Raw genomic sequence first — 15,134 nt, forward strand, 5'->3', positions numbered from 1 at the left:
ATTCTATTTAGCGTTTCAATAGATTTTTGATTTTAGTGTTTTATTTTTAATACAAAGCTCTGTCATGAAACTCTAGATGGCGCAGGCTGATTCTTAACCCATTCTTAACTCAACCTGCTTGCAATCACATCATTCTCTATAGGGCACAGCTGATTGGTTTCCTGCTGTATCAGTAGCCAATGAGCTCGCTGCTCAACTTTCAAATACTTGGTCAGCATTAGTTTGCAGCGCACTTTTAGAAACCCTCCACCTTCCCCAGCTCCACTTGTATAGATCTGCTATGGGTAAGATTTATTCCGCCAAGACCAAACATATCAACATTGCCAAATCCATTACCGTGCCAAACACTCTGAGAGCTGTCATGACCGTAATTTGTTTAGATAGTAATATCAACCATTAATCGTTATCGACTTGTCGTTATTAGTCAAAATTGTAGTTAAAAAAATTAAGGTGAGGTATGTAATTTCTGCACAACTTGTGGCATTATACCGAATAATTAGTTTCAAACAGGTTTCCTGAACACTCCCACAAAATTTTATTCCAATTTCACACCATCTTTTATGCACTTGTCTTATTTTTAGTTGTCTACGCATTACGCCGAGATATTAACAGAACAATATTGCACACTTCATCTTCAAACAATGCAAACTAGTTATTGTGAATCAGTGTCTGTGACAGTTGGAAATTTTGAACCATTCAGCTGTTTGCAACTCCCTTTGTATGCACCTATTTTTGCAACAGTCATTTTACTGTCGCTGAACATTGGAGGAACATTCCTGAAATGCTTAACAGTTGCATGTCAGTAAAATATGAAAACTCCATTATCAAATAAACAGATTTTTAAAAAATTCAATCCATCTGCTGCCATCACATTAACATCTTCATTTGTGGTTGAAATGATGTAATGCGCCAGGCCAGAACATAATAAAACACACAATGTGATTTATTGTTCTGCTCAAGCACACAGATCTCTGGTAATGCAGCATATCTTGATTAAAAACACAAACATATCATTTTTTCTGTTGCAACATTCACCTTTCTCCTACATCTCTGCCTGTTGTTTTTTGTCTGTTGGAATGATATAAGGACACAGATGTTAGCGCACCGGCCAATGGCGAGCGTGAGGGGGCTGGTCCGGACCATTCTCCACTCCATCCTGTCTTTTAAAACTCTGGGAACTTCACAAAACTATCAGACTTGATATTGAAAGACTGGGGAAACTAATTCATTGGTCAAGTCTCTCAAAAAACTTTTTCTTTTTGTGCGTGAGTGTGTTTCTTTAATTTATTTTTTTGTTACCAACAGCTGCCCATCAGTGACAGTGGCACTATGTGGGACTTCACAGTCTTGACGTCGGTGCTGTCTACCTTCTTTGTTGTGTCACTGGCACAAGGTAATGTAATTTAAATAATCTCATAACTGTCCTATAGAACATGTAAGGATGTCATTAATTAATAATAGTTTGGTACAGCTGTCAGCACATAAAAAGCTTGTTTGCTTGTGAGAGGTTTATTAACTCACATGGCTGGAGTGATCTTTAGTAAATTTGCTTACAAATCTGCTTGTGTTTGACTCATTGCATAGGCTATTAATTGACACTTTGTAAAGAAAGCTGTTAGGCTACTAATTATAAAATTTTAAGCAACTATCATCTAATTCTATTAAGGTGTTCTGACATGGGAACAGAAGTGTATCATTTAGCAATTGATGACATTTCAACCAAAAAGCTTATACAAAATAGTAAATGTATCACAAAGCAGCACTAGACTATTTCTGATTCGGTCACAGCGTCATTCAAACGTCTTTGCTTTGGAAAAAGTATGACTGTAGAGGTAGCCTATTCATTAGGCTATTTGAATGACCGATTGTCGCGAAATACTGGGAAACTGCCGCCCCAGACTAAAATTTGGAGCAGCACCGGTTTATCCCCCGTTCACTGTCACTCCACAGTGGTCTCCGGTCCTCAACCTCTCTGCGGAATTTATTACCTGTTTCCCAACACGAGTCGACAGCAGGCACGGAAAATAGCGCCTGACATTTCTGAGGTCTAAGTCAAGGCTTTTAAAAATCTTTAGGACTAAAATTCGGTTTTAAATAACCAGATGTCGCTCAGTCATCCGGTAATGAGCTGCAAGCCCGCGCGTCCGTGCCAGTTTCATCCAGGGCACGGCGAAGACATTTTCAACGCGCCAAAGTAAATATTGCCACTCTGTAATCTGCTCCATTCAAACGATTCATTCTCCAGATGTTTCACTTTGCTCTGAAGTTCAGCTGCCCGTTACATCGATTTCTGTTGCTTTGATGTGGAAAAGAGGGTGGATAGAGGGATCAAAGGTAATGTGCGAGAGGTTACACATCTCAATTTCGCTCTTTTCCGTGAAGTGGCTAAAAAATTAAGTGGTTAAACGAACAAATGTGATTCTTAATACTCATAATAATAATAATAAACATAATAGGCTACATAATAAAAATATAAACGTACACTGTACAAAATATTGTTGTTTTAACTTAAAGTTATATAGCATATATATAGTTCAAATATATATATAGTTCAAATAACAGTTCAAAGACGAGGGAAACTAATCCAGATCATTTAAAAAAATCTGGCTATGATATCATTATTATGCAGTGACAATGAGGCAGTTCAGTTTAGAATAATAGAGCACAGATGCATGACCCCTCAGAGTCTGTGGAACAGTTGGTGTCTTCTAATCTTCTTCTCAACCCAATCAGACAGAGCTCACCATCTTCCATTCGAGCACACCTCAGCCAGGACATGTGCCAGATGCACAAAACTACTTCCACATGTTTGCCGACGCAGGATAAACACACAGACAAAACCACTTTGGAGCTCGCATTTGCATTCATTAAAACACGATGGGATGTGGAATGCAATTTTGAGACCACTGCCCGGGCACACTGCCTTCTTAAATGAAATGCCTCTGATTTCAATACAAATCCTTACTTGTTACCAACCTTGTATACCGCGTTAAAGACATCCCAGTGTTTTCGCACTCGCCCGAATACATATGTGTGGGTTAGCACTATAGCGCTTTGTCAAAGGGATTACATAACATGCCAAAATGATTTACCTTTCCATTTTGGAGGAACCTGGGAAAAAAACGTTCAGAAAGGATAAGCCAGCTAAATTTTCCCATGTTTTTAAATCTATCCTGGGAGGCTTTTATTTACAGACGGAACAGAAGAGGGGACCAAAAATGATTCCCGCATAAGCAGCACGTCTACAGCATGCTCGCTAACCACTTTGCCACAGCTTTGACGTAGCTGTTTTATTAAAATCCAACCCTTGCATGTTTTTTGATTAGCTTCTGGCTTGGGTAGCAATACTCTAAACGCACATTAAAAATGGGGAATGTCTTATTAAAAGGCCACAGACTGTTATTTGCGTGAATGGATTAATTGTCTGAGAATGGCTATTGGACACTGCAGGCTTTATGAGGTGATGCGAGAAGTCCTAAAATAGTAATGATACTGCACTTTATATTGTGGGCTGAAACCCCTGGCAGCACAAAACAATAAAAAAAATTGCTGAATGAAGTTTAAATGACCCTCTTGTGTGAGAGCCATCTCCCAATATAAACTGGGCACGAGTGGTTTGTTATGGGAGGGCAGGGTGTCAGTCTATGTTAGGAGGACACTGATATATAAATAGTTGCTAGTTTCCACTGCAAGGTAAATAATTTTTACACACCTGATCCTAATAATGCCCCTGAGGCCATGGACACGCAGTTCTTCCGTCCTGGAATAAAACAGACTATATTATGTGATGCGGTTAGTGCTAATTATATTGGTGGCCTTTATAAAGATTTATTGTTCAAGTTTTTGGAAAAACTTTGGGTTTAAGCCATAGCCTATGCAACGCAGATGCTATGTATTCAAGCTTGACGTCATTGGTTGTTGTGATCACAATTCACCAACCAATTTTCAGGCATTACTGAATACTTGTTCCATGTCTTGTTCTTACTGAATACTTGTCTTGTTCTATGTTTGATTGTCTCTTTCAGATCAGTTGAGGCCTGCTCACACCAAGAACGATATCTATAACAATAACTATAATAGCATCCACTGCAACAGGAGATGATGACGTTCTGTATATTAAAGTGCACACTGCAGTTATGTTGTTTGCTGCTTTCAATGCTTGTGCTCTTTAAAAAGTTATGATTATAGTTATCACTGCATTTATCATCCTTGGTTTGAAAGCCCTTTACTATCACGATTGAAGAGTTTGAAGAGAACCTAGCTAGCTATCTGAATAACATCAAATGGCGCAGACAACTGAAATGATCATTCATCATTTCTTAATCATTATTTTTTTGTGGTATTTAGAAAAGTGGTTTAAAAGCGACTCAATGCCAACAGGCCACTCAGGATAAGTGTATAATTGAAATAATGACATTCTCATATTCTGTGATCTATACTTTGGGAATGTCAGGCTCTCTTTCAGGTGAACCTGCAAGGTAAATCAATGCAGTATTTGAGAGGCATATAATCACAGTAATGGTGGCTTGGAGTAAGTCCTGCAAAGCTTCTACAGTGACTGACATGTCTGCCGCAGATAAGCGCTTCAGTGTGTGTTGAGTAAAGCCAGTAACGATCCACTGTCAAGACACTGTGCTGTTTCTACTTGAGCATGTTAGGCTTGGCTATATCTGTGGGACACGTCGCCTTTGGGAAAAAAAAAGTAATGGCATTGGTGAATGAATCCCTCAGTCTATGATTTCCTTATCACAGCACACTATAAGCAAGTTCTGGAAAGTGGTTCAGGGATTTACCTTTGACAGGCAGGACAGTCAGCATGAAGCACCAGAGGCCCACTGTCCTCCGCCTGGGATGTGGGAGTGTATCTTCTGGTAATGTGTCATCTAGAAAGCATGAGACACCATGTGTTTGTACCCATTACTCTATCTTCTGCTTTGGGGCCCTGGCTAGTAAGTGTCTCCAGATTAGTTTGAGAATGGATGTAGGGGATCAAGCCATCGTGCGTGCTCCACTACCATATGTTTGCAGCATCTCCCGATGTGACCAGACAGAGCGGAAAGAGATACAGTGCAGAAATGGACCAAATGTGTCCTCCTCAGGCCAATCATGAGATCAGATATCAGGTGCTAACTCAAAACTGGTTGGACGTGGTTCAGAAGGGCCGTAGATGCCAAGGGATGCTGAGCCGATAAAAGTAGGCCACTTGGACTCTGGTGGCACCGATGCCAAGAGCACAAAAAAAAAAAAATCAGTACTTAAATATTGAATGTCTTTAGCACACATTCCATTTACCACGAATCCGAGCAGGATTTTCCGATCACATTCGCAGACGGTGTCTGCAACCTAAGGAACGTGCAAGGAATGAGTTTTTCTGATCTATTACATTGCAAATGATATTGCACTGTAATAGATCAAACAAATTTTGTGTCCAACTTTTTAAGACCAAATTTTGTTAGTCCCTAAGGAGGTCAGTGTTCCTTGTAGATTTAGTCGCAGCCAATGTTCCTTTGGTAGCACCTTTGTTGAGTGCGCTGTAATAAAGTTTGCATTCCCACAGGACCCATCTGGGACAGCTCACATCTTCGGAGGTTAAACCAAACGGACAGGAACAGAAAGCTGGCTTACAACAGCCTTGTGGAACCACAGACCACAGGTAGTTATGGATATATTAACATGCTCTCTTTATGCAATCAACTAATTTGTGGCGTCCTATTTGATCCAAACCGCGTTGTGGATCTTTGTGATGCTAAAAATTGTGATGTAATGATATATGGAGTCATCCGTCTTCATTAAATGTGAGCCTTAATGATGAAGGCATATAGCCACTGCAATGCTGAAACAATTAGACATTGACTCATTTACGTGTAAATGAGTTTACACATGTTCCTAATTGGAGAAAAAGAATAAGTTGTCTCTTAGACAATTCAGGCAGCTCTCTCTGCCTCGAATAACGTCATCTGATTCATACCTCCCATGGGATAGTTAGACATATAGCAACAAGCACTTTTGTGAGACACGGATTGTATTTTAATATGATGCTAAAAAGCTAGACTAATCTCTTGGAGTAAACCGAGCACAATGGGGCAGAAATTTGACGTAATCTGGAAACTCTCTTTCTTCACATCTTTGGATCACTGGTAAGAGCATACAGTTCTTGTAAAACATCTTACTCTGATCTTTGTTTTGTGTAACCCAGGCGTGACCGAGTGGACATCCTGGTTCAATATCGACCATCCGGGAGGAAACGGCGACTATGAGAGGTTAGAAGCCATTCGCTTCTACTATCGGGAAAGGGTTTGCTCACGACCTGTAGCCATGGAGGCCCGTACCACGGACTGGGTTGCAGCTGCGGATACAGGGGAGGTGGTCCATTCCAGTCTGGAGAAAGGCTTCTGGTGCATCAATAAGGAGCAGCCATTTGGTCGCAGCTGCTCCAACTATCATGTGCGATTCCAGTGTCCACCAGGTACAATTAGTCAAGAGACAATCCATCAACGTAGAGAAGTGTATTCCATATGGAGGCATATGCATCATTTTAACACATGAGTGTTATGCATTTTAACATATGAGTTTTTTTTTGTTTGTTTCTTAAGTCCACTCATACTGGACCGACTGGAGCGAATGGACCCCTTGCTCTGCCACCGCCTGTAATGATGTTGGCATCCAAGTTCGTCAGAGGAAATGCATGAGCACACAACCTCTTCCCTTGCTGCTTTCGCCCGTCTGCGTGGGACCTCACATCGAACGGAGAGAGTGCTCAACCCCACCATGTCAAGGTAAACAAACAACAAATATGAATTTGTTGGTTTAAACATTTTCCAGCAGATTTTTAAACAGCAGCGAGGTGTCACGCGCTCATTGTGTGCTCTTCATTGATGCGTCCAAAGGTTTGTTTTTGACGCTTTTTGAATCACCTAAATTATTATGACAATCAACTCAGAAATGATGCTTATTTTCCACTCATGATCCTCGAGAGCGATCACATCCTGCTGACATTTACATGACACATGTGGTGCCCAATTAGCTGGTTAAACCTTAACATGTTTCTGTATGTACAGACTAAGCTTTGATGTCTTTGATCATAAAATCAATAAAATCGCTGGCAGAGATGTCAAAATGCAGTATGACATTTCTGTATACACACACACACACGCACACATACATCATATTTTTAAATGGTGTGGGGGGTGGTGTGGCGCAATGGATAAGACACATGCCTTTGGTGTGAGAGACCTGGGTTCGAATCCACTGTGAGACACCAATGTGTCCCTGAGCAAGACACTTAACCCCTAGTTGCTCCAGAGGCGTGCGACCTCTGACATATATAGCAATTGTAAGTCGCTTTGGATAAAAGCGTCAGCTAAATGAATAAATGTAAATGTAAATAGTAAAATAACGTGGCATTTTCATGTGCAAAACTTGCCACCGTGATTCTAGGGCGTTGTGGGTGTTTGCCAAGACGTTGCGATCTAGTTATGTTAATTAACCACTATTTTCCCTCAAATCTCGACTAAACAGCCTTGTGGAGCCAATGGGGTTCATGGAGTGCTTGCTCAGTGACCTGTGGGAAGGGACGCAGGACAAGACGTAGGACATGTCACAGATCTTCAACTAAAATTCAATGTACAGGACGACCAGTAGAGGTCCAAAAGTGTGGAAATCCATGCCCAGGTATTGTGTATTACAAAACACACAATCTTTGAAAAGCCATAATATTTGTTGCTACCTTGAAATCAAAACGCCTATTTTATTTTTTACAGTGGCATGCAAACGTGTCTGTCCTGGGGGACGTCCCAATAAGGACTGCAGCTACTGTATCTGCGATGGACAGACACTACAAGGGGAGGTCTTCAGCGTCACAGGTGTCCCAGTGGCTAACGCCACAGTGGCTCTGGCCAGCCAAGCCAAGGTCATCCGTGCCCACACTGATGCCAAGGGTCACTTCAAGATTGAAGGACTGTGCACCAACCCTCAGACCCGAGTAGTCATAAGGAAGGATAAATTTGCACCCATCACTCTCCCTGTTTCCATCAACAGCACTGATGAACTCTGGGTACGGGCCGTCTTACAATCCTCAGGTAAAGAAATTAAGAAAACGTGAAAAAGTTATAATATTAATACACAGAATTTGGATATTAATTATCCCACATTGATAACTTAAAGGGTTAGTTCACCCAAAAATGAAAATGATCCCATAATTTACTCACTCTCAAGCCATCCTAGGTGTATATGACTTCTTTTAGCTAAACACAATCTGAGTTATATTAAAAATATCCTGGCTCTTTCCAGCTTTATAATGGGAGTGAATAGTGAATAGATTTTGAAGCCCAAAAAAGCACATCCATCCATCATAAAAGTAATCCATACGACTCCAGGGGGTTAATAAATGCCTTCTGAATCGAAGTGATTTTTGGGTGAACTAACCCTTTAATTTGAACTAATCTTACCGTAAGTTGTTGAATTATTGGTTTCTCTGTTTTATGTCTTACAGAAAAGCCATATATTGAGAAACATCCTGAAGACAAAGTACGTTATGAGGGACAACGTGCAACCCTTTGCTGTAGAGCAACAGGAACACCAAAACCTGACAAATATTACTGGTAAAAACAATGATGTTTATAATTAGATTTTCTGACATATGTGACCCTGGACCATTTTTGGCAATAGCCAACAAACATTGTATGGGTCAAAATCATCGATTTTTCTTTTATGCCAAAAATCATTAGGATATTAAGTAAAGATCATGATCCATGAAGATATTTTGTAAATTTCCTACCTTAAATATATCAAAAATTATTTTTGTGAGTGGATGCAGCAAAATCGCCAACAGAAATGGACAACTTTAAAGGCGATTTTCTCAATATTTAGATTTTTTTTGCACCCAGATTCCAGATTTTCAAATAGTTGTCTCGGCCAAATATTATCATATCCTAACAAACCATACATCAATGGAAAGCATATTTGTTCAGCTTTTAGATGATGTGTAAAAGTCAATTTTAAAACAATGACCCATAAGACCATGGTCCAGGGTCACATATGGCGTTAATGTCTTAGTTACAATTTTGTTCGTTTGTTTGATTCAAAGGTATCACAATGGAACTTTATTGAATCGCACAAAATACAAGTACGATGAAGATTTGATATTGCGGGACCTGAAGACAGAGCAGTCAGGACAATATCACTGCAAAGCAACTAGTCTGACAGGCAGCATCAAGTCTACTTCAGCCGTCCTCACTGTTTTCGGTAAGTGCAAAACCATTTTAGAGGGCAAGAGGGATATGTTAAAATGTCCCTAAAGAAGAAAAATAATCCCATTAAATATTGAGGTCTCCAATGAAATATTAAAGTCTATAATGTCTAGTGACATGTGCGGTACAATGTTTTATTATGTTTAAGTTGGTAGAAATTACCACTTTCTAAACAGGGAAGGACTGGCAAGAAGTCGTTGTGAGCAGACTAAAATCCTTAAATCCCACAAACTCTCCATATTAAAGTGAAATCCAAGCTCTTCAATAAATCCTGTTTTTTCATCCTCAGACAAGTATGTATTTCTACTTTTGCGCACATAACGGCACATTTAGAAAATTCCCATGATGCTTATTATCCAAGATATAGATTGTCAGAAATAGTCTGCTGAAAACGTGTGCTAAAGCAATCAGCCTTAGACTTTGTCTGAGGGATCTCTTTGCTTCTTAATCATTATGGCATATGAAATGTGCTTTGCTGAATGAAACACTTACACCTGTCACAGCAGGATTCTTAATGGAATATGATTAATGTGTTTTGTATTCACTCATGCATTTAAACAACAGCTACAGGAGGAAAGTTTTCTGTAAATTCAATTTCATCAACCTCAAATAAGATTACATGGTTGCTGTCTCCAATAAGTGTCATTTTAAAGGAAAAAACAGCTCTCTAATGAATAAATGAACAGCATTTACAATGGAGAGGTAATGTGACAATAATGACAGCAGTCATTAATATGGTTACAGAATGAGATTTAATTTAATCAGAAACAATACTTTGGCAAGTCATCAGACTCCCTTTTCAGGCTTCCAAGTTCAGTGACCCAGTTTTATTTGTTCGCAATGTTCCATTCATTACCATATTATTGGAGGCAGTTTTTTTCAAAACTAATTAAGATTTTGCTTTAAAACAAAGTGGTATGTAAAGTATGCGGCTAGTAAATTTCAACTAACACTGTAAAATATTTTTGTAAAACATTTTTTTTTACAAAATACTATCAAAATATCTTTATTACAAGGAAAATATACTTTCTAGATAGAATTTTCTTTCTCTCTGTTTTAAGAATTAATCTTACAAAGTTTTGTGAGTTTTACGCTTAAAAAAGGAAAAAGCCAGTGGGATAAGAAAAAATAAACTTAATTTTTTAAATAAACAAAAAAAAATTCAAAGTAAATTGATCTGTTTTAACATATATTTAAATATTTAAGAAAACAACATTTTTACAGTGCCCGTAAATATTCTGTATGCATTGAAAATGTAGCACACTGACCTCGCATTTTGTTTTCACAGCTAAAGGATCACCAGCATGCAACTCGACACCTGATTCTCACTTGATCAAATTGCCATTTGACTGCAAGCAGCCAGGAACAGACTCCAAGTTTTACAATGCAGGTCGCTGTCCACACAACAAATGCCCTGGGTCGCTGGACTTTGATATGCGCTGCAGGGATGGATCCGGCTTCTGCTGTGGGGTCAAACAACTGGACACTAGAGAGATCAACTGTGGCCGTTACACCCTGCCTATCAAGGTTGTGAGTGAATGTGGCTGCCAGACCTGTGTGGAGCCCAAAGTCCTTGTACGGGGCAGGGTGGTGGCGACAGACAATGATGAACCCCTTCGCTTTGGATACATTTACATAGGGAAGGAACGGATAGGTACCACAGGATATCAGGGTGGGTTCACAATCCAGGTGTCTCCAGACACACAGCGTCTTGTGGTAAACTTTGTCGACCCTTCTCAGAAGTTCATTGACACAATCAAGGTTTTTATTTTTGACAAAAGAGGAGGTGCAGTCTATCATGATGTAAAAGTGATGAGGAAGCAGGAACCTGTTGATATCAATGCTGCAGAAAGCAATACCATTTACCTAGGTGAAATTAAAGGCGAGGACCCTATCGGTCAACTGGTCATACCTCCAAACTCTTTCCATAAAAACACTGGGGAAGTGTATGAAGGGACCGTTAAGGCCAGCGTCACATTCCTTGACCCACGCAACATTACCATGGCTGCTGCTGCCCCTGGTGATCTCAACTTTGTAGACGATGAAGGAGACATGCTCCCTCTCAGGACATACGGAATGTTTGCAGTAGATTTCCGAGATGGGGCAAATCAGGAGGTTCTAGGAGCCGGCGCTGTCCAAGTTCTCCTCGATACAGAGCATGTTAAAATGCAGGAGCACATTCCTAATATGAAACTCTGGTCCCTCAATCCTGACACAGGCATTTGGGAGGAGGAAAGTAACTTTCAACCCACACAAAGCACCATTGCTGGCAGTGGGAGGAATAAACGAGAGGAGCGCACTTTCCTAATAGGAAATATGGAAATCAGGGAGCGTAGATTGTTCAATCTCGATGTACCTGAAAATCGCCGCTGCTATGTCAAGGTGAGGGCGTACATGAACGACAAGTTCCTGCCCAGCGAGCAAATAGAAGGAGTAGTAATAAACTTGATAAACCTGGAGCCCAAGCCTGGTTACTCGTCAAATCCAAGGGCATGGGGTCGCTTTGATAGTGTGATAACAGGACCAAACGGTGCTTGTCTTCCAGCTTTCTGCGATGCTCAGAGGGCTGACGCGTACACGGCTTATGTCACGGCAATAATGGGAGGTGAGGAATTGGAAGCAGCCCCCTCAATGCCAAAAATGAACCCAAACATTATTGGAGTGTCTCAGCCTTACTTAGGGAAGTTAGATTACCAGCGCTCAGATCATGAGGATCCAGCACTTAAGAAAACAGCTTTCCGAATCAACCTGGCCAAACCAAACCCTAACAATTTTGATGAAACGAACGGTCCAATCTATCCTTACCAGAGTTTAATTTCATGTGAAAATGCACCTGTTGATGCCAACCACTTTCGTTTCTTCCGTGTCGAAAAAGATAAGTACGAGTACAACGTGGTACCCTTTCAGGAGAGTGACCTCACATCTTGGACTGGGGACTACCTTTCCTGGTGGCCAAATCCACAAGAGTTCAGGGCTTGCTTCATCAAAGTTAAGATTCATGGAGCAACAGAAATCATGGTAAGGTCAAAAAACCTTGGTGGCACTCATCCTCAAACAAGGGGTCAGTTGTACGGCATCAGAGACATTCGTAGTACCCGTGACTTAAACCATCCCAACACCTCTGCAGCTTGTCTTGAGTTCAAGTGCAGCGGGATGCTCTTTGATCAAGGTAGTGTAGACAGGTCACTCATTTCTGTGATTCCACAAGGCAACTGCCGTCGGATAGGCATCAACAGTCTCCTGCAAGAGTATCTGATAAAGCATCCTCCTGTTCTTCAGAACAATGAATCTCATGCATTCAATATGTTAGCTCCTGTTGATCCCCTTGGACACAATTACGGAATATACACCGTCACAGACCAGAACCCACGCGTTGCCAAAGAGATCGCCATTGGCCGTTGCTTTGATGGAACTTCAGATGGTTTTTCCAGGGAGATGAAGTCAGATTCTGGAGTGGCACTAACATTCAGCTGCCCTAAAAGAACTGTGAATCGTGAGAGCTTATTCCAGCGCTTGCAAACAAATCCTGGCCTAACACTAACACAGATGGCGCGGGAGATGAGGGAGTCCCAGGGACTACAAGTCAGAAGAGGGTCAACCCAAATGGTGGCCTACCCCTTTGGCCAACAGGGCAGGAGCCAGAACCGCAGAGCCACGAACACTAACAGAAGGAGACCTGCTACAAGGACACAACCAAGACAGTAGGCCTTTCTTTAGGGGTGAGTTCTCCGAGTGCACTTTTTATAAAATAATTTCAAGATGTTGATGAAAATTAAGTGTATGCTTTCTGTCCACACACAGGCTTTTCTGTTTGAAAAGAAAGAAGAAATGAGACAAAAAAAAACCTGCAATGGAAATCCTAAACTTGGCTAGCTGGGTGATATTGGATGCTGTGTCCTAACGGAGCAAAATCCTTACCTGATTTATCCGAACACATTTAAACTCTTTCTGTTTGTGTATGGAAAACTGTCCTCTCAAGTTTATTTCATTGTTTAAGACATTAATTTTTTGATTAGGCCAAATACTAATACAGGATGATGTCATTTATTTATTTTAAATGTCAAAACGTGCTTATGTGGAGTGTCCTACTTTTAGATTATTGACTCATTTTCTCTAATTGATCAAGTGCCTTGTCTTCCATTGATTACAGGCTAAATAGGTGAGACAAGTCTGTATGGAGACTTGTATGTATGTTAAGGTCAAGTGTGACAGCTGCTAATCCTTTCATCAACGACATATTGATGCAATGAACTAGACCTGAGGCAGTAAAGATGCTTGTTCTGTCTCGCCTCCTTTTTGTTGTAATTTAGCCAACTATCGGTCTGACCAAAGCACGACTGACTCCAGCCAAAAAATTGCATCCCTTAACAGAATAAGGTAGATTTAACAAACATGTGGTGACATTTAATGAATGATAAAATGGCCTTAACTTGCAACATCGCCTTTTTGAAATGCCCTCTTCATCCTTTTAATCGCATGGCTGGCCTAATTAAATGTTTTCTTTTGATATGAAATCCAACTAATACAGTAAATCTCAGTGTATGATGTCTAGATTTTAGGGTAAACTGATTGTATTTTGTTTCTTGTTGTCTCCTAAAGTGCAATATTGTGTTCCAATAATGACTTGAGAGTCCTAACAAAAACGTCCTATGTAATGAGCCAATCAGCCATAGGTCTGTTTAAAATGTTGGGCTATTCCCTCAGTAAGTGTATATCTGAATTTCTAATAACATAGTACCTGTTTTTTAACCTAGATATAATGAATCTGAGCTTGCTAATCAAATGCAGCCTTCTCTCATTTAGCCAGCTGACAATGCAACATAAGTGCAGTTGCAGTATTTTAAAACCACCCTGAAGTAACTATGGACATTTACAAAAAATGTTTAATGGACCATAAAAAATCATGCAGAAAAGTTTATTGTCTGTGTCTCCAAAGTGTACAGCTTGCCCAGTGCAGGTAGGTAATATAAACAATTTTGTGAAATAAAATTAAATTAAACAATATACGTCAAAAAAGAAAAAAGAAAACATAGATGATCCAATGAAGAAATGTACACTATAAAATTGTAGCAAAATTGTTCTAAAATTGCAGTTGATCACTATTTGCAAAGTTGCCGAACTCTCCTAAAAGACCAAATGTAATCGGATATTAAAACAGACTGCAATATGTAAAAAGTATGTTAAATTGTGCCATTAACAGCACATTGTTGTGGCCATCTAGATTCATTAGGGAAATAAAATATCATGTACCTCTAATCCATTTTTCCCATTTAAACTGTAAAACACATTGCTGTACACCAAGTACACACTTAAAACAACTAAAATCACGTTTGTTTGTTTGTTTTTTTCTATCCCAGACAGTCTCACCTATAAGTGATGCTGAGTCATACATTTGTAACTTGAATAAACTTCTGTAATTTTGTAATATATCCAGTTATTGTAACCTTTGGTCTTTCAGCATATCTATACTGTACATTTATATTTCAGAGGCGAGGTGGATATTGGATGAATACGGTGCTAAAAAAATTATAAGTTGGCCTCCAGTTAGCTTTCAAAAGAGTGTTTGTCCTCGCTTCAACTGTCTGGCTGGTCTCAGGGAGACTACAAAATTTCAAGGAATATCCTCTGGCAAAATGTGCGTTGATAACGCATTGTCTACACTACAAAGTGAGAGTTGAATAGTTGCCTCGGCGCTCTCGGAAATCTCTTCATGCTTGCTTCACAAACATCTTACGTAAAACAAATGCTGCAAATCCATGCAAATCATATCGTAGCTTAGACTGCATGAAATTTCCTGCCTTGCTATCTCAAAAGCCAGTTTTTTGTGTAAATTGTGGATTAAAATGTCTGTCAGTTTTACCAGAATGTAAATAAAGATCTCTTGTA

General features: G+C 39.9%; 1 protein-coding gene across 1 annotated transcript; it reads left to right on the plus strand.

The window, feature by feature from the left end:
* The first annotated feature begins 1,086 nt into the window (after positions 1-1,086).
* cilp2 (cartilage intermediate layer protein 2) lies at positions 1,087-15,133 on the plus strand. The gene is made up of 10 exons (XM_084417946.1): positions 1,087-1,393; positions 5,558-5,653; positions 6,197-6,466; positions 6,594-6,776; positions 7,519-7,671; positions 7,761-8,078; positions 8,492-8,600; positions 9,086-9,243; positions 10,537-12,967; positions 13,050-15,133. Exons 1-9 carry the CDS (start codon positions 1,330-1,332, stop codon positions 12,951-12,953), a joined length of 3,768 nt encoding a protein of 1,255 aa, XP_084274072.1. The 5' UTR covers positions 1,087-1,329; the 3' UTR covers positions 12,954-12,967; positions 13,050-15,133.
* Position 15,134: the final 1 nt, after the last annotated feature.

The sequence above is a fragment of the Rutilus rutilus genome, assembly GCF_951802725.1.
Source record: "Rutilus rutilus genome assembly, chromosome: 8".
Classification (NCBI taxonomy): Eukaryota; Metazoa; Chordata; class Actinopteri; order Cypriniformes; family Leuciscidae; genus Rutilus; species Rutilus rutilus.